Here is a 23,449-nt window from a genome sequence, read left to right as displayed (position 1 = left end):
AAATGTTAACGCTTGCGTTACTGCCTTCTCAGCTGCAGAGTTCTCCAACCTCTTCCAAAGCAAACATGCGATATCGAGAATCACACAGCGCTGTATTGGGCAATTGTGAATGAACGGCGAGATAGCTTTTTCGGCGTCTGCTGGATTCATTTCTCAAATTTCGTCTCTTTGCGCTGACGTGCATGGCAACTAACGACACGCTTTGTCTGCGCAGCTGAATTTGGGAGATAATATCAATCGTAAGTGTATAGTATGCCCACCCGGCAAGAGAGCGTTAACTACTTTATTAGGTACCAATCAGCCAAATACGAGTAGGCTTTGAGACACCTTTTGGGTTGTCCGCCAGGTAAGGTTCAGGTGTATGATGAGAGGAACGGGCTGTGCAAGAACATGTTCGTTGCTTGTCTACGCATCAGGATGTTCCAGAAACGCCTGCGCATTGCACAGTAATTGGGCGTAGAATTTGTTGCGGGGGGTGCGTGGTCCATATCTTTTGTTTTTCGTGCTGATATGATCCCTGCAGGACGCACACGGTTGTCGGACTTTGATATGGGGGTTGATGAGAGGTGGCGTTGCGGATTAAGTCTTTCGCAGCATAGCTTTCTGGCGCATCCAGAAGCTTCGATTGTGATCGAAGCCCATAAAGGAGACCTTGCTGTGAAAACCAACCCCAAGGGTTGTGAATGCGGCATACAGGAACGTCTATGCTAGTTCCTCGGGGGTAGGTTGAAATTTGTGCCGACTCATTAGATGCCCAGGCATACTGATAAATTCAACATTCCTATGGGACCTATGCTTCGCCCCTTCTCTCCCGTAGACCATGCAACTCCGCGGCAAATACAAATGATGCGCGGAGAATCTTCTGGCCATTGCGCGACTGGGTGATGGATGTGTAAGTCTCTTCTCCCACAGTCCTCCGATTTATGTCATAGAATATGTCTGGGAGCGGTGGTTTTACCAACCAAACACATTCTGTGACTGTTCTCCTTTGACGACTTGAACTGGCTGTGCTGTTGCAGTAATACCATGTATGTGGACTGCGGTGGCACCCCGCATGCTGTATGTAAAGCTGGAAGTCACATTGACATAGTGTTAGGAAGTTATGCACCTATGACGTTTCAAGATCTGGAATCTGATCTTCATCAATAAAATAAGATTGAAAATCATCGTCGGTCAGATATAAAACTCCGGATCACTAAGCTCCCTAATGTTCATGCCACGTAGCTGCACTGTACTCACTGCTTTGCAAGATGTCAGTCACAACGGAGATAATTGTACATCTCAACATTAGTTGCTCAATATTTATGGATAGTATCACCGAAGGTAGTCGAGCTATACCTACGCGTTCATTGAACTTCGGGATTTTGACGATCGATCATCGACCGCGGACTCCTGCTCTCGAACACGCCACCTTAGTAGTGCCGCCTCACTATTTGGTGGGATGCGTGACCTTACATATGATTATATACTGCAAACGAAACATTTAACCAAGGAGGGAGTTGTGGAGTGGTTCCCGTTCGAAAGAAATCAGACCAAAAAAAATTGGACGCTCAGGGGATTGAACCCTGGACCTTATACAAATCGGATGCTAATGCAAAGCATACGCGCTACCACTGCGCTAAGCGCCCCTTATTTATCCAGCTTCACGTCGCACTATGCGGTATCCTTCTGCGTCCCTTGCTTTCCCTTTGCCTAATTCTCGAGTAGAAACAGTTGTAGAAATGCAACACACATTCGATTATGACGCCTAATTGCGGGGTGTGAATTTGAATATCTTTACATCGAGACCGATATCCACTCCAGCGGTATCCAGATCAAAATTTGTAGCTGAGGCGAAAGCATGCGGAACTTCCTCCACACACAGTTCTTTTACTAGGTAACTTGAATATCAGATTCGCCGCACTGCACAGGTCGAGGGTTGCTCACCAGCCTCTGTCAAAAAACACGCAAGGGTTCGCTCGTTTCTCACTGTCAGTGCCACCAGTGCCATTCGAGTACTCTCGAAGGAAAGCGCAAGGCGCAAAGTCGCGACCAGAGGCGAGACTAGACTCGGGTCAAATACCTGCACAGGTTAGTGGCAGTCGGCGGGGCGAATTTGACTCTTACTATATCAGCACCAATCACAACACCCACGCTCGCCTTGGATAAAAATGTTGTCATCGCGTTCTCGCTTAGCGGTTGGGAAAGGGCATCGAACCAGTCAAGAGTGGAGAAGTAGATATTTGGGTGGTTTGAGGACAAATCTATGCGATAGTGAGCAAGGACAACACGTAGATGAATACGGTTTGAGTCGATCAAGATCAACGAGACAGAGCACAGTTAAGATTGCTGGGGTGTAAGGCGGAGTACATCGAACCGATCTACCGAAACATTCGAAAGGGCTGCGAGGATGAACCGAGATCACTCACTGCAACGAAGTTGGACATTGTCGCGACATCTTGAAAGTACTCCGGCATTAACATCTGTCAACACTACCGCAGGTAATGGTTGACGATGTGACTCGTTAAATTTGTGTTGCAATGTCGCCACGACAATCCCAAGAAAACCGGTCCCACAGCCAAGTTCGAGGATCGTTTGATCACGAATCATTTCTGGGAGATATGAAGGCTAGTCAAGGTACTAATGACATGGTACGTCACCGTACCGGCATTTGCAATGAGATAACTGGCAAGGACAAAACTTGCGCGCCAGGTCCTCAGTCCTGTCGTCCCGCTCTCGATGGTGGTACGAGACTCGAGCAATGTGATGGTCTCGTGACTGTTTCGATCAGCAGATCCAAGTGCAAGTGGGCTTGGAGGCTTCCAGTAATATGTCATGTACGAGTCGGGTGGGGGACCGCTAGGATCGCTGTGCAGCGTGGATACAAAATGGAGATTATTACAGGTATCTTCCCGTGGCAAATGAACCTACATCGAACCCGACATAAGCGACAAATAACGATCATAAATTCGTGAGTCGATCTCGCCGTCCTTTATGTGCAATTGTGAATGAGTCAGGTTCTCGGGTGATACTATAGCTAACCTCGTCGTCTTTGTCCATTTGTTCCAAGTGTTCAATTGCCCACTTCCAAAATGCTTGCTGGTATCTCCCAGAAGGCGCATACTGCTCCAAGTGCGGGTCGAGCAAAACTTGGTGCAAAAGAAAAGCGTGCATGTCAGTAAATGAACAACGGAGAGGAAATTTAAGGTGAAATGGGGGAATCAACGCAGAATATCCCTTCAGTAAAGCCAATAGTCCGTTGTCATTCCCATCATGATAGCATACATCACTGGTGAATGACATGCTGCCTAGATCTTCATGTTGTCGTGCCAGACCTACTTGCAAGTATATGAAGCCTGCCCTAGACTGTTCACGTGATGACGACCAGAAATGCCTCAAATTTTTTGCGCGTTCTGGTGCTCAAATGTTCACTCGTTTGCGTATATCGGCTTCATCATCCCAGCGCACCCTACATCTGCCATCTGCTAATAGATGTCAGCGTAGAACATTTTTCCAGTCTTTCGTCGCGAGAAAGGATGAATTTTTCGAGGCAGATGAGGAAGATGATGCCCTTGGCCAAGCTATCCTAGAGGGTCTCAGCATACCCCAGGATGCCGATGCCCCACGGACTCCGACATACGAGAAGTGGATAGCAGGTGCTGGACGCAAGTACCGTGACCCCGCACCACGGAATTGGCTTGGCTCTGGAACGGTATGCTCAGTTAGCTAGTACCGCAATGATGATTATGCTCACTCCTCTTCAGCCTTTTCCTCTTAACCAATCATTCCGTCCGCCTCCACCTGTCTCGGACACTTTACGCACTTACATCTATAGGTCTTACATGGCTAATCCCGAAGCTAATTCTGTGCGCGCTTTGGCTGTCAGACATCATCTCAGCATCAAACGTGTCGATGCCATTCTACGATTGAAAGGTTTAGAAGAATCGTGGAAGAAGGTGAGAAATCGCTCATTCCTCCAAGTTCTTTCTCTCGAGAACGTGATGAGCAACGTGAATTCGATTAGTCTTATAGACGCATACATGGTTAAATCTACGCACCTTACTGATCTGCATCTTCTACTACCACTTGATGTTCAAGTATACTAATCCTTTCATATTTCGCAGGTAAATTGCAACGTCTCACAATAAGGAAATATCCACTAACTCCGCCCCGGAATTCGGATATTTCATGCAGGATGTGAGTATCATTTCCCTTCCTGTCTTTGGAAGACGTCCAGGCGTGTTGCATCGTGTGGGACTGGTTACACATTTCGACTCCTTCTGAACCTATGCATTGTTCCTCTTGTGACACGAGCGCTCATACGCTTAGCAGGGTAAAAATATCCAGACAGGTTTTGTGCAAGGCATGGAACGTCTCCTTGGCGTGCATCAAGCCAAGGTTTTTACCACCCTTGATGATTCGAAGCCTGTACCCGTGCAGTACGATACCAACCAGCAGATGGCAAAAATACAGAGCGATAGATACGATGTAACGGAAGCCGACCGAGAGGATGACGAAGCCGGTGGCTTTGACTGGGCGCGACAAAGGTATCAACGGATGTTTTGGGAGACAGTGCCTGAGGGCAAGGTTTGTTAACTCTTTCTTTTGACGTACCAGTGGACTGACTTATCCACTAGGACCCAGTCATGCCAGGGATTCTGGACGCTGCCACAAAGTCTGTCACCTCTACTTCCGAGAACAAGACACAAATGAACATTGTCGAGCGTCCTGGACGCCCAGCAATCAAATTCATTGACGTCGGTAACATGTTCTTAAATGTCAAGGACCAGGAGCGTCGTGTTAAGGAAGGCGAGCGCAGGGCGAAGGTTCGAGCAAGAAGAAAAGAGCGTCAACAGATGGCCAATTAACGTAGTGGGAAATTGTTCTCTTTTCATCGTTGTTCAGAGTTAGATCACACTGAGCGGCATTCGCTTGCGCACTTGAAGATCTAAATATATATAATAATCTACATACAGCACTCAGTAGCTTTTTATGGGAGTGCCTAGAACTCCGAAACCATCACTATCACTCAAAGATTGCACCGCATCTGCAATGTCCGTGTGACTAAGATTCATCATGGGGAGTTCTATATCGCTGGGACCATTTAGCTCGACGAAAATCTCGCCTTCATGGTCCCCTTTGGTCCACTGGACGCGACTGAGTTCCGCGTGATTGAGAAGCCATGCTGGATCTACGTGAAGTGTCGCAGATATAGATCGAATGCTAAGTAACGCGTGACAGACGGATACGAGGGTTGCACCGACGACGAATCTGAGCAAATCGTGAGTTTATGATTTTATGCCAGTGAGCTACGAGAGCGACCCACCCCCCTTGTAAGCCTGTGTAGTAAACCTAGAGAAACATAAGCTATGTAGGACACGGGTTGGCACTACTCACATCCAGGTGTGAAACATTGGTGAATGATGAAATAGTGATGATCGTGTACAGAAGCGATCCTGCGTGATAACATGACAGATGCTAAAAGCCAACATCAAACTTAAGCGCTTACCCATTGCGCATGTATACATGATTAAGCCCCTGAGAATGCATACAGTGAGTAGGTAATACCAGTAGCTGCATAGTGAAGGACGTACTCTTTCAGAAACCCACCTAGAAGCGAAGAGCCTCTCTGAAATCGGTCGCTCGCCATATACTTATATGTCGTGAGGGCAAAAAGTACACTATGGTTTACCAAGGCAGGGGCGTAGACGAAGGCGAATATAGACGGGTTCCTGGTAAAATTTGGTTGCTCAACTTCCTGAAGGTATCGATCAAAGAGAACGCCGGTTGACACCCAAGTCGAAGATATGCACACGATGTAGAGCAACGCAGAAAATCTTCGTATTAGCTTGTTCCTCGAGAAGAGGTACCAAACACGCAGAGCGATGACAGCTTTAAAGGCGGTTGGAAAATGCATCAAAGAACTTCAAGTTGCGTACCTTGACACAGCGCAACGCCCACAGTCATCAATACGACATCCGTAATAAGCAATGCCTTGAAGCTTGGTCATGAATCAGCGTGGAGCCTTGGGCGAAGATGTGAGCTAGCAAGGCTCACTCCTGCGAACTGGTCTGAGCGACTGCCACGCCCCAATACATCTCGTCAATAATCACTTACGGTAGGTTCGGAGACACGAAAGTGCTCTGAGACGACATGAAATCAGCGACCGCCTGTGCCACAAAAGCCTTCCTTACGGTAGATTGCAACACTGAGAGATGATGATAAGTGACCAAACGAAGTCATCAGACGCTCAGCGCTCACATTGCTTGAGTTAATCCTAGATATCGTATCTGCGGATTCAACAATCAGGGAGATGTTGCGCTACGGATTGGGATGTAGACTACGCTAAGATAGAGAAACCTTGAAGTATCCCATGGACCAGTCCAAAACAGATTCACCTGCATGTGTCGTCAATCAATATCCTCCTGTGCTACAAGGAGCACGACACTGACCTCCTGATCAAATGTTATTGCATGGTCGTAGACAATTAGAGTCGCTGAGGCGAAGGCGAGGTCTGTAGAGTGAATCAATATTGATTCAACCTCGATATTTTCATAATCAACCATCAGGGTCGACCTGGCTGAAGAAGTCGTGGAGAAGGAAGAATTAAGCAGGAGATCTTCTTATGTATTCCAAGGGATTGCCGATGGGCACGACGTTTCGCTCACGAGAGGCGGTGCTCATGATGGCACGCTACTGCAGTGGGAGCTCAAAATAGAGTTTCCCTTACATTGCAACAGAAGTGATTATTATCATCCTGATATCAAGAGTTTTTACCCGCCCTTTGACAATGTGAAAACAAAGCAAGAATACCCTGATGTATTTTAAGGAGGTCGTGCCCAGACCTGAGAGAGCCTCTGAACAATTTAATTCCACGCTTGCCATTCAACTTGTCGTCGCAGGATGTTATGACCGTGTGGAGTACTTACCGTGAGGTAGTGAGGGCCGTACTCAGTACTCAGTACTGACAGTACGGTAGTGGTTTGAACTTGTGAAGTACGGAAAGTCGCACGCCGTCACCGAGGTCGCGTGTCCCGAGAGAAACAATTATCTTCCTTACTACAAGTAATCCGTTCGCCTTCGGACGTGTGGTGTGTAACGGCGTAAAACAGGAATACACTACGTTGACCATCTTTTTTGTTTTGCTTTGTTTGCAGAGCAAATACTACAGCTTGTGTCATTATGTCATATTATGGCTGTGCTCTATCCACCACCGCACTTAAGGAAATCAACGCATCAAGGAAGAAAAGGTGATCTACATAACCTACAAACAAGCGTACCACCAGTATGGACAACGCTCTATTACGACTGTATGATGCTTGTAAAAGTATGAGCAATTGAACTATGTAGACGTCGAAAGAGCTTCATGATGAAAATGGGAGTATCTTAGATGAAGTCGTCGTGGCTGATGGACGGGTCGCGTCAGGTCAACCTTTCGCGTCTCAAGTGATCACAAGCCTGCTGCGCAGCCGAGTCCTGAGCAGCGCCTCTGGTGCGTGCTTGGGCGTAGCCGTACTTCATATCGTCGACTGTCGTATTCGTTAGAATGCGCATCCTTGAATTTTCCAGTAGTCAAACGTACCGTAGATGGTCGCAGACCATGTTGGACAGTTGGGAGGGCCTTTCGAAGAGACGTCCCATTGGACATGGTCAGGGGCCGCAGGACCGTAAACGGCCTGCAAGAGATTGTTCAAATTGGTGCGGGGGTCTGGAGGGCAATGAGCGAACAGATCATACGTGTCGAATGGAAGACGTACGGTCAGGCCTAGTAGACATTGTGAATTAGAGTTTAGATGAGAGAATATCAGTAGGAGCTCTTAGATAGTGAGGAGAATCACGCTATCCTCCTTTATATCTGTAAAACACGCATAGCTCACCAAGCTGGTGCTGTAAAGGCAAATAAGGATAACTGAAAACCAGACGGATTGGGTCGTTGGCATGTAGATTGCGCCACGTACATGATGTTCCCGGAGCCGGCGACGACGGGAAGTGACGGTGGAGAAATGAAATATCGCCAAGATGTGTGTTTGATACACCAATTACCTTCAGGTAACAAAGACGGATCTGGAGGACCGCCTGTCATGATGGGCAGACACTGGCCAATGCTGACCTGTTACGCCTGCGGGATTGCGTATATAGGCACTAGAATACACGCCAACTTGGCAAGCTGTATAAATGAAAAAAAAAAAAAAGACGCACTGGCTTCTCTATGTCTATTCAGGGGTTTTGGAAGGCCTTGTGGAAAAGTTGCAACGGTTCCTCGCAAACCATCAAATACCGATTGCCAACCCGCAGGCGGATTTGTCTAATGGCAGGTATATGAACGCGTGTGACGCATAAAAATACGCCTTGATATCTGGATGAGGCAACGCGAGTCGTGACATTGGATTTATCCATGGAAGGAGAAAACTGAGGCCTGAGGGATGGCAATATTTATTAAATCTAGCAGAGCGATTAAATCTGAAACATGACAGAGTGGTGATAGTCTGTCAATGATCGTGGCTGGCTAGTGGCTCCTCGCAGCCTGATTGTTATGAAAAAATAAGGCTCGGTCATCGCACAAATGCGTTAGTCTTTGGATCTTCATCATGATTAAAATCCGACGAGTTCGTGGGCGTGTGTGGGTGTATGTGCTGCATACTGGAAGACGCGTGGTGGATGGAATTAATTAATGGCTTGTTTGTCTGTGTTGGTTACAAAGCCTAGGCCTTAAGTCGTAAGTTACTCGTACTGAGATGCGAATTTGAAAGTGAACACTGCGACGCTTGATATCGGGTTGAAAATCACGGGAAGTTCACAATCTCTTAACAAATCTCTTGACATACTTCACGGACAGCATATACCAATTTTTCTTCCGATCAAAGTTTAAATGAACTTCGAGCACAGAATGCATAGGACTTGATTTGGAAGTAGAAGTAGTAGAACTGCATGTTGTCAAGTACACGACGGGATGTCTCTCGCTCCGTGATCAAAATTACAGGAGGGCAAGTTGGATGGGGTACAATATTGAAAGAAACTAACTAAAGAAGAGAACGACGTATTTGTGGCACACAACTAGTGCAGCAGATGAGCCCACTGCCTTCGAAGCTGCCTAAGGGCAACTCCTGCAGCCATCTCCTTCGCAGTCCCTTTGTTGCCACCGGACCCCTGCCCGTACTCAATATCGTCGACTAAGTATATCGAACCGTGAAAAAGAACCTAGCTAGCTTGAAAACTGAGCACATACTATAGGCAATAACAATCCAAGTAGGACTATGGTCAGTGCCATTTCTGACACTTTTCCATCGCAAGTGAGTAGCAGCACTTGCGCCATATCGTTGTTGCAAGAGGTTGTTCAAACCCAATCTATTTTCTACTATTGTAAACATAAAACAGTCAGTTGTGGCAAGTTGCTCCAGAGCATCACGTACGTTCTACGTTTGTCATTGGTAATATTTTGAAGGGGCCAGAGGAAGTCAGCAAAGAATATGGGGAGAATCATTGTTATCCCCTCGACTTTTATATCGGAAAGCTAGCAGTATGGCAAGATTGTGAAGAGTAGCGTCTGGCAAGCACTCTGATCGAGCTCCAGTGCCAGAAGGGACCTGTGGAGTAAGAAATAATTATTTCGACGGTAATCGGAGCGCCGGAGATTGAGTATATCTTGCCATCCTGTGTCCTGCCGCATGTCGCTTCCATAACACGGCCGAACTTGAAATGCATGCGGGTAGGAATCGTGGATGGCATGACTGGCCATCTGCTTTCGCGGTGGTTCGTACTCTTTCGGAATGGTTCCACAGGCGGTAGTTTGGCGTCCAGAACGGCGCTTATGAGTTGTCCACAGGAAGGGCCTCGATGAGAGCAGATCCATAAGCTCCGTGAATGATTTCAATTAGCACTAATCACATAGCAACACCCTGTTGGTTACTGCGACGCATTCAATGTCCTCGGTTACTGGCTTTCCGACGGTGGCTTAGCGAAGCGGTTCTCAATCATGTAAAATCTCTGATAGCGCTGGAAGTCACTTTCTGTAACATCATGAACATGATGTTGTTCCTGTGGTAATTCCGCAGGTGGCTTGTATCGGGAGGTTACAGATCTGTGGGAGGGCAGAGACACCTGTACAAACAATGTTAATCGCGATGTTCCGAACAGATGTTCAAATCCAGGGGCTATTTGAGGTTGTTAGGATGACAAGCTATTGGCAAATAATGACACACAACACCTGGTATTGCCACGCCAGTATCTCCAAGTCTCACACCACTTTTTCTGTTGCATCATAGCGTCCAGGGATGCTGTATTCTACCATTGGCAACATGTTTTTTTCCATTAATTGGAAGAGGGAAAAACTGGAGTGCAAGCATCACTTATCTTGTTGGAGATAGGACTTCGAAAGACGTTTCAAAGATCTAACCGGCTCGCGACTATGAGATAGCGCTCATCTCAGGATTTACAGACAAATCCTTGAAGAAGTGGTGCAGAGAACAACTGCATCTATCGTCGGACCCGACGGTCAGGCCAAAGAAGCTGCATGAAGGCACGTTCGATTGACTTGGATGACGCCAAATGCGTCGGTACTACAGTACCAGTGTAGCTACTCCTATCTGAAGACCTGACCTCTAATTTGCCCCAGATCAGTGAAGATGTCAAATTCTATATGAGGACGAGATCGGAGATATTGATGGATGTAGCAATGATTATCTTTCGCATGCATTTCGCTCGTGTTGACCCTCCCCGGCAAATTGGAAAGGAGCCATGCATGTCTTCTGCCAGCGCAGTATACACTCGACAAACTTCATTCACGCGATGCGACTGTGGAACCAAAGATGGATTAGCCTGCAATGAGAATTGACACCACTAAGCATACGAACACTGCGCACACTCCCTCCGGCCCCTAGTCCTCGCTGAAGTCCTCTGAAGTCGCGATCGATCGTCACCAAGACATCCGACCCTACCGATGGAGCGGAAAACCGTGAAGCGTCTCTAGTTAACGAGAGATTGCGTTTCTTGGGGCCAACGTCAGCTAACATACACTACAGTATGGCACAAAGGATACCATTGTGATCTTGACGAGGATGCTAGGAGGGAAACTATTCTCCTGATTAGACGCACAAAATATTAAACGCGCTCGGTCTTGTTTCGCTTTCATCCTGTTGATTGTCCTGAGCATAAAGGACGTCACCAATCGTACGTGTCCACAACAATTCAAGAACCCTGAATTCCCTTTTCCGGAATGCTTGATATCTTGGGTCCCAGGAAGAAACGACGTACTCACCTTGATCGGTCCATACTTCGTGCGTCTACCCGGACATAGTAGCCGGGCATTCTGTGGATATTGCGTTTCTGGTGTATTGAGAAAACATTATATTCCTGTAGTGGCAGACACCAAACGTTTTGTCACTATCAGCCAGACCAATCAGTTGCTCGTTCGTAACCCACAGTGCGGGGGAAAAACTGACCTATGCGATCCCAATCATTTCAATAGGACGATTACTGCGCCCTGCAATTCAAATCAAGAACAATAGCATCATCGAAGGTAAAATGGGCGGGGTATTGACTTCCTAGTCTAAAACACACAAAAAGCACAGTAAGTCACAGTTCGCTCAATGGCCAAGGATCGCAGCTCTGAGATAGGTGAAGGAGATGCCAAAAAAGGTTGGCGGTTATGACCTTAGATGCCGTGTCAATGAATGTTGCTATCCTCAATCTCTTGATGCTGCGCAGGAGACATGATGGTGACTTGGGACGACAGCTCATGTAGGTATAGTGCGTATGGCATGAATTCACCACGTACAAATGTAGTACATGTCAGGCATTACGTGTTGTGGGGGAAGACAGACCGAAGGCTTGAGGATGTACGGACTCATCCTGAAAGCGAAATTAAGCGAGCGCCGTACACAGGGAAAGAAGACTTGCCTCGCTGGCTTGGAGGTGGCAACGACACAAGATCCAGTTGCGTTCGAGCAGTAACTTGTCATTGCCTCGGCAATCCCAGGGGCGAGATCAAGACAGTGGTGCTTCAAGCTTCAGAACCCAGGTTGAAACCACTGAAAATATTACGCGTCCGACTGCCTCTGCGGACTGCCCGATTACATTGGCACGGCTGTGATTTGGCGAGATGTACGAGGCCCAAGACTCCAAGTGCCACACTAAAACACCGCCTTTCCAACTGTTGTCAGACAGTCTTCCAGAGCTTTGATTTAGGTGAGACGAGAACTCCGATGAAGTTTCTCAATAGATTTGTTAGACCAAGAAACCAAGGGAGGCTGCAGAAACTTTGGCTTGAATTGGCAAGCGGAGTTGTGACCACTTGATTTTAAGCTGTGGACTCAACACCAGCCTGACGCCCACAAACTATTCAAGAACCGCTGTCGTGCTGCAAAATAAGACTAGCTCAACTTCAACCGCTCAAACATAACGCAAGGGGGCTTTTGCAACCGATTTCTTCAATCGCTGATCTTGAAGAACGATGAGAGGCTCGAGAAGCTTCGATACCCCTTCACGTACCCATGGATCCCTCGCAGATGAGAGTCACCTACTATGTATCGCGCCCCCGCGAGGACATGCAAGACAGCATCGCACTTCAAGTTAGATTGGCCACAGCTTAGCATCGCCAACTGCATTGACAACAGCAAGAACTGGACACCGCGACGGTGAAAAATTGCAGTTTTTTCGTCAGCAATGGAGCTAGAGGTCTTCGTGTTTTCTGCATATTGAAGGCATTTCTTCTTATGTTGGATCATTCGGTTCCACGATCTCCACATCTGGATGCGCGGAAATTTTTGGAGAAGTTGAGGCAGTTTACAATGCTTGGAGGGGGACTGAGCCGGATCATAGCCACTGGTGAGTGTCTTGTTCACTCAAACCTTTTTTTTTGCTGGGGCATATCACTACTGGAGTGGAAATGGTCGCCGCTTGTTGGTGTTGATGAGGGTGGTTGCGCCAGTTGAGATTTGGGGGGGCGGTCTTGATGCAGACATAGTGACTATCTTGACTCACACCAATACTGCTTTAGACATCTTGAGGGCTTGATAGCACATTGCTGAGTTGTTTTCATGTTTCATGATGGTGGTTTGGAACTTGCCTGGCTCGTGCGCACGAAGTGACATGATGCCCCTTTTTGGGTCATGCAATGCGTCACACCATTGTGTCACGCTGTCTTCGCAGAGGGAGTGAGTCAGTGACTCAGGCATTGGGTGTTTTTTTCTGGCATTTCGAGAGGATGCAATTGCTCAGGATGGTTTATCAGCGCATTGCAGATATATTATGTACCATACAACTGACAGCTCTCTATAATAGAGTGCATGCACTTGAACTTGATACTGATTCTTCCTTGCCAGCCAGGGACCAGATGTGAAGTACCCATGTGGCATTCTTATGATGTTCTAAGCAGCACATAAGCAAGAGGTTGAACAGTTCGTCTAGGCCGGTGGTGCGTATCGTGGAGCTTGAACGTACAGGTTCTGCAATGGAGGTCTGATGGGAGCAACCTGGTGCCCATTGATGTTCCTCCTGCCCCATATTGTGCCTCTCGTTTGGCTGAGGGCTCGTGCTATTGATGGTTCTGGGTTGAGGTCGCCCATGAAGATGCTTAGGGAATTGGTTCCGTGGAAGCAAATTTCTTCGAAGATTCACAGGTGTCATGCTGGAACAGGCATTCAGCGCTACCTCAGCCCTGTCGGAATTGCGGATTTGAGTTCTAGACTTCCGAGTCTAGTCCCCGCCTTCTCAATTTATTTATTTTCGCTTTCCTTCCCTCAAGCCTCTGCTGGTATTTAAAACCCAATGCCTCCACGCAGGTTTAACGACATTCCTTTTCCCTCATTTTCACTTGTGTTAAGCCAGTATTTGACGAGCGAGATGAGGTTGCCCAGCTACAGGACTTCCTATTTGCTTCGCTTCCACCCTTACCCGAGAGTAAAGTTGAGCCAGCGTGAGATGATGGTGAGCCACGCGACCCTCATCCCAGCGCTATTTTTGACACTTCTTTGTTGTGAAGCAAACTATAGATGATCGTCTCAGCAGCGAGTACGACGTTGTTGAAGACGACGACAACGCTGGACCAGCGATTCTCATTTTCGTACGCGTTTTCTTCACATTGTCTTGTAGCCTTGCTTAGTCCTCAATTTTAGCTTGACCTCCCTGAGGAGCAGCATCCCAATGCCGTGAATCTGCAGGAAGCCATCAAAGATGCCGAGGTAGGCGCTCAACCTCGCGTCAGGCGTCTGAGCTTGACGACTCTGATCATTGTACGTTTGCTACCCTTGGTTGATTTCGTCGGCTCACTCTTATACGTTACTTCGGCAGGACCTTGCAATCTTAGTAGTGAGGAAGCTACCTTTGAAAACCACACGATATTGAGAAAAATCCTTATACTTCAACAAGCCACCTATCTACTAATTCCGGTCATGCTATTGGCTCTCCTTCCACCCGTATATCACACACGCTATCATTCATTGTACCATACGATCCCTCATTAAACTATTCAAATTTGCACTATATCGATCTATCATTCCCCCGCTCTCACATACACGCATACTTGTGCTATATCACACCATCAATACATCTAGTGGAGAGATATCTTCTCAACCTTATCGATGAATTCGAGAAAGCAGCTACTAAACTTTAGCCAGACTCCCGTACACAGGCAGACCACAAAGCGATCCTTCTATGCCGCCAAGTTTATGCTTTCGATGAGAGATTTTGCGATCTCGCCGGTAGTCATTTTGGAGATAGTATCAGTGTCCTGGATATGGGTATTTTCCGGATTGCTGCGTCCGATAATATGGAACTTGGAAGAAATGTACTTGAGTGGCGTTCATACCGATGATCGAGAACCAAACAGTGGAATCCAAGGCTGCATCAAGGCTGCCCCAATGCCATCTACTGCACCGAACACGCGAGATGACACTGAGAGGGCTGATGGGCAGTGGCCCGTCATGAAGTCTCACTGTTCTTACTTGAAGGTTACTACAGAACTCGGGCACTGAGTGAAACACAAGTGCGTGCACAGAGATCTCGAGGTGTGGTCATCATATTTGTGTGAGCAATCGCGTACGTCGGTGAACTTCTTGAAAAACTTGGCATGGAATAACCTTCCGCAATTCCACGACCAAAGTAAGGCAGCATGCGGTTGGTTGGTTGATTGATTTATTACATCTAAACATGACCATGGCATTGAATAAATATTGAGCGCTTAGGCGAACCAACCGGAGGTGCCAGGCAGGCTGAACATGGTGGCAGTCTGGGAGGATGCATTTCAAAACAGCCGGAAGTATCTGTACAGTTGCCCTGAATGCACCGGTGGTCGTGGAAATTAGGCATCACATCTTGCAACAAAGCAGGAATCTCTTTGGTAGCGTGTATAAGCAGCATATAAGCATGCCACAGACCTCACAAGGAAAATTTGGAATTATTCGAGCCACTTCATTGCCCACCAAGGCATACGGCCTGAAGAACGACTGGCAACCATCAGTCGACTCCGAATGCCAGTAAGATGTGCTTACTATATGACTTGCTTCCGGAGAAACTAGCAGAGTTGTTCAGTGGGATCTAAACCGACGAGGGACCAGAAAGCCCTGGGCACTCAAACTATTGTCCTAGGGCAGATGCATCATAGCAGCAACCACACAGTAGAGAGTTGCTGATTGGGGCCTTCATGAACCCCATGTCCTGACCTTCCGAGATATATCATGTTAAAACCTCACCTGCTCCGGAAGGTTGAGCATCATGAGTTTCAAGACCAAACGACACACTCACCTGATACTTCGTGTTTGTCTACCCGAACAAAGTAGCCAGCCGCTCTATGGATCTTGTGCTTTCTTGATATACTGACAGGAACCTGGAAAATGATATTCATGTGTGTCGAAGGTTCTGGCAGCCCTATCAGCTCGACCCGTACTCGATTGCCCATTCACGACCTACAATGAGGAAAAACAACCAACCAACCCAAGCGATCCCGAGTGACCATTCCAATACTTGGGCTATTGCTGCAGCCTTCAATTTAAATCAAGAGTGATAGCATCATTGAAGATCACCACATACAAAGAAGAAAAAAGGGACAGAGCACTGACTCGTCCAAGTTTGAAATGTGGGCCAACTCGACAAAGGTTCCAAACACTGTTACATAGGTGAAGGAGAAGCCAGAAAAATCTGTAAGGTAAGTAGTCCTGACAAAGTTCAAATGCCGTGCTGATCTCTTCAATTTATTTGAAGTTGTGTAGGAGGTGTGATGGAAGCTGGATGCGAGCAGCAACTTCTCACTTAGAACCTTTCAAGGGGAAAAACCGATGGGCCCCTTCGATTGTTTGAAGCGGCGAACGAGTTCATTAAAGGAGGCTACAAAACTGTGGCTTGAATTGGCGAGCGGAGTTGTATATTCAACAATTCCATTGTGTTCGTGAGATCTGACTGCATCATTCGCTAGGCCAACACTGTCGGTGTTGACGACGGAACATGAGCATGTGCTCATATGAAACATTTGGGCCACCCAGACACATGGCCGTCTTGGTGGGCTGACGATATTGGGTGCAATGACACACAGTTGAATCACCTCTTAACAGCATTTGCTAATTTCCAGTTAATCCCCCTCAGAAATTCAAATGTGATTGCGTACTATGAACATTCTTATTGTTGGTAATTACAGGATAACAGCTATGAGACACCAAGCTACCATCTCCTGGTTCTTTCTTGTACACACAATGAAAAATCAAGCATATTGAGCCTTCTTCCCTTGATTTTGTGGCAGAAGTGATGTTTCATCCCCTGATCTGGGCCTCTTCTGCTTCAGGAGGTTGCAGAGTGGATAAAGTTCTATACTGCTAGCATGTTGTTGTGCATCATTGAGATGTTCTGCAGCTTGTTTGTGCACATCTTCCAGAAGAGTGTCGTAAAGCGCTAGTGAGGGATAATTTGCCTCCACCTTTCGATATCCATTTTGGAGAGCTGTTGCGAAACCAGGAATGATATACTTGCAAACATCAAAGCATGTCTTTGTAAGGAGATGATGGTCAAGCTTCTTTCTGAGTCGTCCAGTGCGGAGGAAGCAGTCCTGGCATGATGTCCGGCCGATGAAACCAGGGAAGGCCACTTGGTATTCTTTCCACTGAGCATCAAAGGAATGGTCGACGTTCGCCGCATCCATGTCTGTGTGATAAAAGAAAATCCAGGTAAAAGCCCACCATGCAGATTCAATGTCGTGCAGGAAATTCATGCGAAATGAAGGTTCGTCCAGGAGGCATGCACCAGGTGGGAAGAAAAGGTAGCCTTGAGTTTCTACTTCCACTGCCATGAAATGCATTGTTCCCTGTCAATGAATTAACAGCGAAAGAGATCATCTTCAAAAAAATCTTACCGTTCAAACATCATTAGAAGTGTTTGAATCTATCTTTTTCACATACTTGAAGTCACCCAACTTCCCCACACCCCCGACCCAAATTGTGTTCCCAACGCTGAAATCACAATGGACCCAGCCTGCTTTGTGCATATAATACAAGGCTAAGTTGAATGAGCGACTGAGGAAAGGAGAGTGATAGTGGTTCGCTCACCCAGAAGTGCACCGGACATGCAACCCAGGATGTCGACCAAAGTGGTGATATCCTTGAGAGCTACTCCAACATCATGGAAGATAGTGCGAGTATGGACTCTGCATGGGATGCCAGTGTCTTTTCACGCAATACTGCCCAATTATGTGGGAAGAAAGGTAGACAGCCGACCAGAGTTGGGTATGTCGCCTGTGCTAGGTAAATGTGATGTTGCTGAGAGGGTGCGATTGTGGTTGATGGACACCCACTTCCAGGTATGATCATGCTCTTCTGCAACCATCAGGTCTAGTGTCTCATCTAAAGTATCGTCGATTATGACATCCTTCCAGAGCCGGACTCCAATGAAGTGCCTCCTGGCGTCCGCCAACTCCTCTGCTCGCAGCTTCTCTGCACAGGAAGCCAAGATGTTTTCCAGGATCTCGCCCTCTGATTGATGTCCAGCATCTCTCCATGAATCTTTGACGACAACCTTGTTTCCCTCGGCATCCGTAGCTTCATTCACATGAGTTCCACGCCCAACCATAGAGTCTGCGCTATAGGTTGCAATTTCATGTGTCATGGTGAACACTTCGTCCCCAATAGTGAACTTGTATTGGAAACCCTCCCCATCACAGATCCGCTCGACGGTGGGGTCCCATCCGAGCTCTTTCATAGCAGAAGACGCAGATGCAGATCCAAGAGCATAAAAGAGCAAAATAACACCATCGATGTTCTAGATGTACCATGCCTGTCAGCACCCTGATACACAGCGCAATACCTTTGCGTACCTGGAAGAAGTCGATAGGTTCAGTAACTGCAAGGAACGCACGATTGCTGAGCCACAGTCTCACTTGCATGTCCTCCATTGTGATACTGAACGCAAAACGACGAAGAAGATCCTCGCGCATGATACTGCGAAGGCTCCAGACTATCTTCTCTTTGCCCTAAAGCAGGCTTAGTGAGTGGACACCAACAAGATCTGTAACAACTTACATCTCAGAGAGACTCTCTATCCATGTCTTCTTGAACTCGAATGGCACAGCAATATCGAACCAATGTATCTTGCGCTGGGTTTTTTCGTTGTTAAGTACAAGGAATCCATCAGGCCTGAAAGTATTGTTGCGCTGCGAGAGGGGCGTTCTGTTTGAGTTTGCTAGGAAGGACACTCCGTGATTTGGGACTTCTGCCAAAATGTCAGCAATGATGCAACCGAGGGGCTCAAACACATTCTCTTCAGACCCTTTCAATGTGGCAGGTGGGGTAAAGTCCATCCATCGCAAGCCACTCTCGTCGTCGGTGAGAATCTTGCTCTCTGTCAAGTTGTTGCATATCCGCTGCAGATCCTGCAGGGAGGGCATGGCACCAACACATTTCACTAGGCAATTGAATGGAACCCGCAGATACCTTCCCAAATCAGCGAGAACAGCAGTGTGGCCTAGTTTCAAATCCCCCATGCTATAATCAGCTCCTGAGGTATGACAAATGAATGGAACTGTATCTGGTGGTAGCATTTATAAATTCTGTGATGGTGGTGTATGAGGGGCTTCAGGTTGCAGTGATAATTCGATGAGGCAAGTAAGGACAATGTGGATTTGCGAACTGAAACCGTGATTATTCCACAAGAAGAGGATTGTTGCTGCGGCGTGATATTTAGAACTTGAAATCCTTGCCAGTAAATGAACTCGCAAGTGTGGTTACACACCTTGCAAGGACCAAGAGGAAGTTGTACTCTGGTAGATCGGTACAGTGGAAATTTAATTTAATTTAATTTTCGCTTTCACCCTCTGCTGGCTTGTTCTAAGCCTCAATTCGACAAGTACATGAGCTTGCCCTGGCTACAGAACTTCTTGTTTGCTTCACTTCCACCCTTACTGAGAGTAAAGTTGAGCCAGTGTGAGATGATGATAAGCAGCTATTTTTGACACATCTTGTTACTATAGATGATCGTCTCAGCAGCCAGTACAATGACCCCGCTGGACTGGTGGTTCTCATTCTCATGTGCATTTTCTTCACATCGTCTTGTAGCCTTCCTTAGTTCTAACACGCAGCCTGAACTCCCCGAGGGGCAGCATCCCCATGCCGTGAATCTGCAGGAGGCTATTGAAATTACCGAGGTGGGCGCCCAACCTCGCAGTCAGGTGTCTGAGCTTGACAACTTTAATGATCGCACGTTTGCTACCCTCGCTTGACTGCGTTGGCTCAATCTCACGTGTCACTGTCATCAGGATCTAGCGGTGCCGTTGGCCAGGAAGCTATCTTTGAAACCGAAGTAGTTCTCCGTAGCCGTGCAGGTGCCAGGATTCGACACTGATAAATCAGACTGTCTTCTATTTCAACCACCTAAGGTAGGGCTCATGCACAACCAACCAACCTGTGACACCTTGTGATGCCATGTGACCTGAAAGAACAACTCGGGTAAGTAGTAAGTAAGTGTGTATCATATGTATCATATCAACTGCTATGAAGTTGCATCTAATTAATGAACTGGGAGATGTTGTATATGCCAGGTACAATAGATTATATGAAATGATAGGTGAATGATACTAAGTATTAAAGCCCAGCTTTCTCGAGCTCAGCAAGAATAGAATAAGGGAGGACTGGATGACCTCTGTATTTTTTGCTTGCCCACGCCGCTTGTTTTCCCGTTAGGCCCCTTTTTTATAAGCATCCATGAATCTGTGAGAACGGCGTGCATATCTAAGTCTGAAGCTTACCTGCACATTTTTCTTCTTTTTTGCTCGTGCCTGGTTGAGCCTGGTTCTCTTGGTCTTCCTTGTAGCATATTCACCAAGATCCTTCAGGTTACACAGTGCACGCTTCGGCATTATGCACAGCCTGCGGTGCAGTAGTCTGAGGACGCGGACGCGGAGGTGAAGGTTTACCTTTTTCGTAGTGTTACCCCCTAATTGTCACACACAAAGATTTCATTTCCTAGCCCATAAGACTCATTTTTCTAATGGCACTCGCAATTCTCAATTTTTTTAAAATCCAGCCCCACAGAGTTGTTCTAAATACAAATACGAAGAAGACTGCGGAATTCTTTTCGCCAAAAAATGACATTTACGACGGCTATTAGCTGTACACTCCAAAGTCACGCAAAAGTCACTGTTGGTCATGTGATGTTGGTTGGTTGTGCATGAGCCATTACCTTACGTAAGGGTACTGGTCCGACATCTGCTCATTTCGGTCATATTGGTCATATTGTCGGCTCTCTTTCAACTTGTACATCGTTTTATGCTATCATTGTACCATACGATCGCTGCTTAAACCACTCGAACCTGCTTTGAGTCGATCTATCCCTTTGATACACACCCTACTTGTACTATACTGCCAATACAACACTTAGGAAAAGGGTTTTTCCAGAGACAATGAATTCGAGTATGCAGCTATCAAGCTTTTAGACTCGTGGGTTTTGCAGACCAGCCCTGGGCCATTTTTAAGGGCTCCCACAGATAAGTAGCACCCAAAATTACTTCTCTGGTCTGGAAATCTGCAGACGTAGTCCCATGCTCGATCGATCATTCCGCAGCCAACTCATGATTGATCATGCAAAGTCGCCTGGTGCTGGATTTACTTCCACTTCATGTACACGAAGCAGAATCAAAGATATGCATTAGTTTTCCCACTAATATGCAAATCTAAAATCCAGCCTCTTATTTCCTTGATCTTTTGTTGTCTCTAAGTACGTATCTCGTTCCTGTTGAAGGTGTCAGGTCCGATCCATCATTTTCCAGAAGTATCTTGGACAAACCGTGACGGTCATCGTATTCCACTGTTCCTCTCTGTGGCGGTTTATACCACGATAGAAGAAGTACGTCAAGATGTATATCATGAAGTTTGCGCTGCAGATAATGATCAAAATGAGATTTCCCCGCTTGTCTGCAAATCTTGTCAGAATGTAAGGCGCGAAGGGGACTAGACAACGCACATAGAGGCTTATTGCATGCGGTAAATCGATTGATGAGCACTTCATTGAATCGGACGAGGTCAAAACCACTCACAGCATCATCCGCGCGATATATATTCGCCTGAAAACTGTAAACATGAGTCCTCCAGACGGTTCCGATCGTACTCACATAAACAATCACTCCTGCCTGAACAAACATATTATATACACTGGCCGATATCGTGCGTGTTCGTACGCTGCCAGAATTTCTTGAGGCCCAGGCTACCTGGATCGGGTGGACATACGGGAACCCAGTGATCAGTGTGACCACCGTAAAGTAGTCCCACTGGTCAGTGCTGGGCCCAAAGCTTCGAAGCGCGACGAGCAATGGCAATGCCCATATCTGAAGTACTAAGCAGGCGCCGACTCGTGAGTGCACAAATTCTGCCAGGTAGGAAGTAAGTAACAGTGTGAGCAAACCGCACGCGGTGCTAGGTAACGTCAGGAGGTTGGACTGAGTAGTTGTGAATCCAAGGTTCCTCAACGAAAGTGTCAGGTACGTCTGCGGCGGTCCGACGGGAACTACGAGAACAACATAAGTCATTAAAATCGGAGTGAGACAATGAACACAAACTCATATGTGTAATACCAAGGACATATATAGGCCACATTCGCCAGTCACAAATGGCATTCCAGATCATCCCGACCGTTAAGCCCTCTCGATTGTGCATGTCTGATTTGGTTGGGTCATCTCGCAGAACCCTACACCATGGTCCGTCAGAGTGAGATAAGAAGCACCAAAAACAGACATTGTCAACTGACCTATTAACCATGATGACCTCCTCGCGCTCCGTGAACCAACCTTTTGGCCTAAACCAAGCCTTCGTTTGCGTCGGTCCGGGAGGCATCAAGAAGTACGAAATTATGCCAACGGAAAGAGTGATCAAGCCCTCTATCAGAAAGAGATACCGCCAGCCAGCGCGGTTCCCTGAGCGAAGAGAAAGGATGCCAGTGGCCAAAAAAGCGCTGAACATCACGGTTATGTAGTTTGAAACCCAAAACCAGGCAAGGCGAATCGGCACTACTCAAAAGATTAGGTGCACGAACAATATAAGAGGATAAAGTCTCACGTTCTCTCTTTGTGTAAAAGTAGGATAGGTAGAGTACAATATCGGGAATAAATCCTCCTTCTAAGAACCCGAGGAGAAACCTGAGTCCAATATGTGAAACGCTCAAAATGATGATCAAACATAGCATACCTTGTTGCAAGGAAGGATTTTCTATCAGAGAGCCAAAATTGCGAAAGCGCAACCATGCTCCACAGAGAGATCTAGCAAGTCATGTTTTGTTCAATTGCACAGAAACGGTGCGAAGGGAGGTACCTGTATCGGTACCCAAACATCTGGCCCAACCCTCTTCGAAATCAACTGCGATGGAAGTTCGGCTATCAAGAAGGACAACCTATACAGCGTATTTCCAAGGTTAAAATCGTTCGTGGTGAGATGCAGGTCTTGCAGGAAGTTGTCGGTATTGGCCTGAGAAATATTCGTTCGGTCGAGGTCCAGCGCAAAGAACATGACGCCGGCCCAGATCATGATGCGGAGGTCAATCTTGCGAACAACTTTCTGCCATCACAGGCAAGCCATTAGCACACGAAAGTCCTGATTTCGCTACACTTACCTTCTCTTCCCTCCAAGTCCACCTTGCGTCGGGATCGAACCTGTGAGTATTCTCATATTGGGGAGGGGGCCGATGTACCTCCAAGGTCAGGGGGTCATCAAAGACAGAGGGCTGGGTTGCAATGCTATCAAGATCAATACGGTGTCTTCGAAAGAGATGCCTGAAGCTGCGAGGACCCTGATGATCACTATGACAATCACCTAGAGAAGGTTTCTCGAAGGCAGTGGGAGACTCGGAGCTCGACTTAGCCGACTCGGAGCTTGACTTGGGATGCATGGTTCCTACCTCATTGGAAGTCTCACCCTTGCCCTTTTGAACTGAAGGATCAGGAGGCTAAAGCTGTAGCCTGTAGTATCCCTGTGAATTATACATCAGAGATTAGATGAAGAATGAGAAAACGAAG

General features: G+C 47.0%; 8 protein-coding genes and 1 non-coding gene across 9 annotated transcripts; 2 read left to right on the top strand and 7 right to left on the bottom strand.

The window, feature by feature from the left end:
* Window positions 1–1,543: 1,543 nt before the first annotated feature.
* On the bottom strand, window positions 1,544–1,628 carry EDB91DRAFT_t11. Its single transcript has one exon. It is a non-coding gene; the product is annotated as a tRNA-Ala (tRNA).
* Window positions 1,629–1,680: 52 nt separating this feature from the next.
* EDB91DRAFT_1095503 (putative methyltransferase-domain-containing protein) lies at window positions 1,681–3,283 on the bottom strand (the record flags this gene model as incomplete). The annotated part of the gene is made up of 7 exons (XM_041316940.1): window positions 1,681–1,872; window positions 1,927–2,062; window positions 2,107–2,243; window positions 2,409–2,591; window positions 2,645–2,847; window positions 2,911–2,969; window positions 3,022–3,283. Coding segments are annotated over 7 exons (1,105 nt in total), but the record flags the coding sequence as incomplete, so codon positions are not given.
* Window positions 3,284–3,369: 86 nt separating this feature from the next.
* Window positions 3,370–5,128, top strand: EDB91DRAFT_1275932 (eukaryotic mitochondrial regulator protein-domain-containing protein; the record flags this gene model as incomplete). The annotated part of the gene is made up of 6 exons (XM_041324658.1): window positions 3,370–3,419; window positions 3,472–3,691; window positions 3,744–3,935; window positions 4,129–4,176; window positions 4,312–4,566; window positions 4,617–5,128. 6 exons carry the CDS (start codon window positions 3,370–3,372, stop codon window positions 4,845–4,847), a joined length of 996 nt encoding a protein of 331 aa, XP_041183481.1. The 3' UTR covers window positions 4,848–5,128.
* On the bottom strand, window positions 4,959–6,077 carry EDB91DRAFT_1242014 (uncharacterized protein; the record flags this gene model as incomplete). Its single annotated transcript, XM_041322144.1, has 7 exons — window positions 4,959–5,250; window positions 5,306–5,331; window positions 5,377–5,435; window positions 5,489–5,517; window positions 5,574–5,871; window positions 5,919–5,980; window positions 6,037–6,077. The coding sequence occupies 7 exons, from the start codon at window positions 6,075–6,077 to the stop codon at window positions 4,959–4,961; spliced, it is 807 nt and encodes a 268-aa protein (XP_041183480.1).
* Window positions 6,078–7,356: 1,279 nt separating this feature from the next.
* EDB91DRAFT_251189 (uncharacterized protein) lies at window positions 7,357–7,846 on the bottom strand. Its single transcript, XM_041326597.1, has 3 exons — window positions 7,737–7,846; window positions 7,562–7,687; window positions 7,357–7,508 (listed from the first exon to the last, which is right to left on the bottom strand). Exons 1-3 carry the CDS (start codon window positions 7,753–7,755, stop codon window positions 7,402–7,404), a joined length of 252 nt encoding a protein of 83 aa, XP_041183479.1. The 5' UTR covers window positions 7,756–7,846; the 3' UTR covers window positions 7,357–7,401.
* Window positions 7,847–8,868: 1,022 nt separating this feature from the next.
* On the bottom strand, window positions 8,869–9,450 carry EDB91DRAFT_251173 (uncharacterized protein). Its single transcript, XM_041326596.1, has 3 exons — window positions 9,390–9,450; window positions 9,206–9,331; window positions 8,869–9,149 (listed from the first exon to the last, which is right to left on the bottom strand). The coding sequence occupies exons 1-3, from the start codon at window positions 9,403–9,405 to the stop codon at window positions 9,034–9,036; spliced, it is 258 nt and encodes an 85-aa protein (XP_041183478.1). The 5' UTR covers window positions 9,406–9,450; the 3' UTR covers window positions 8,869–9,033.
* A 4,293-nt stretch (window positions 9,451–13,743) lies between these two features.
* On the top strand, window positions 13,744–14,319 carry EDB91DRAFT_1242012 (uncharacterized protein; the record flags this gene model as incomplete). Its single annotated transcript, XM_041322143.1, has 4 exons — window positions 13,744–13,902; window positions 13,958–14,038; window positions 14,091–14,207; window positions 14,266–14,319. 4 exons carry the CDS (start codon window positions 13,744–13,746, stop codon window positions 14,317–14,319), a joined length of 411 nt encoding a protein of 136 aa, XP_041183477.1.
* Window positions 14,320–16,333: 2,014 nt separating this feature from the next.
* On the bottom strand, window positions 16,334–18,934 carry EDB91DRAFT_1213895 (uncharacterized protein; the record flags this gene model as incomplete). Its single annotated transcript, XM_041320787.1, has 6 exons — window positions 16,334–17,263; window positions 17,321–17,454; window positions 17,505–17,621; window positions 17,673–18,213; window positions 18,269–18,417; window positions 18,487–18,934. The coding sequence occupies 6 exons, from the start codon at window positions 18,932–18,934 to the stop codon at window positions 16,667–16,669; spliced, it is 1,986 nt and encodes a 661-aa protein (XP_041183476.1). The 3' UTR covers window positions 16,334–16,666.
* A 1,741-nt stretch (window positions 18,935–20,675) lies between these two features.
* EDB91DRAFT_1213894 (major facilitator superfamily domain-containing protein) lies at window positions 20,676–23,322 on the bottom strand (the record flags this gene model as incomplete). Its single annotated transcript, XM_041320786.1, has 10 exons — window positions 20,676–21,177; window positions 21,232–21,359; window positions 21,409–21,415; window positions 21,482–21,948; window positions 22,001–22,128; window positions 22,189–22,447; window positions 22,497–22,576; window positions 22,626–22,696; window positions 22,749–22,991; window positions 23,041–23,322. 10 exons carry the CDS (start codon window positions 23,320–23,322, stop codon window positions 21,106–21,108), a joined length of 1,737 nt encoding a protein of 578 aa, XP_041183475.1. The 3' UTR covers window positions 20,676–21,105.
* Window positions 23,323–23,449: the final 127 nt, after the last annotated feature.

The sequence above is a fragment of the Suillus paluster genome (assembly GCF_016628075.1).
Source record: "Suillus paluster strain FC165 chromosome Unknown EDB91scaffold_2, whole genome shotgun sequence".
Taxonomy (NCBI): domain Eukaryota; kingdom Fungi; phylum Basidiomycota; class Agaricomycetes; order Boletales; family Suillaceae; genus Suillus; species Suillus paluster.
The sequence above is the reverse complement of the archived record's forward strand: the minus strand, read 5'-3'. Positions and strand labels throughout refer to the sequence as shown.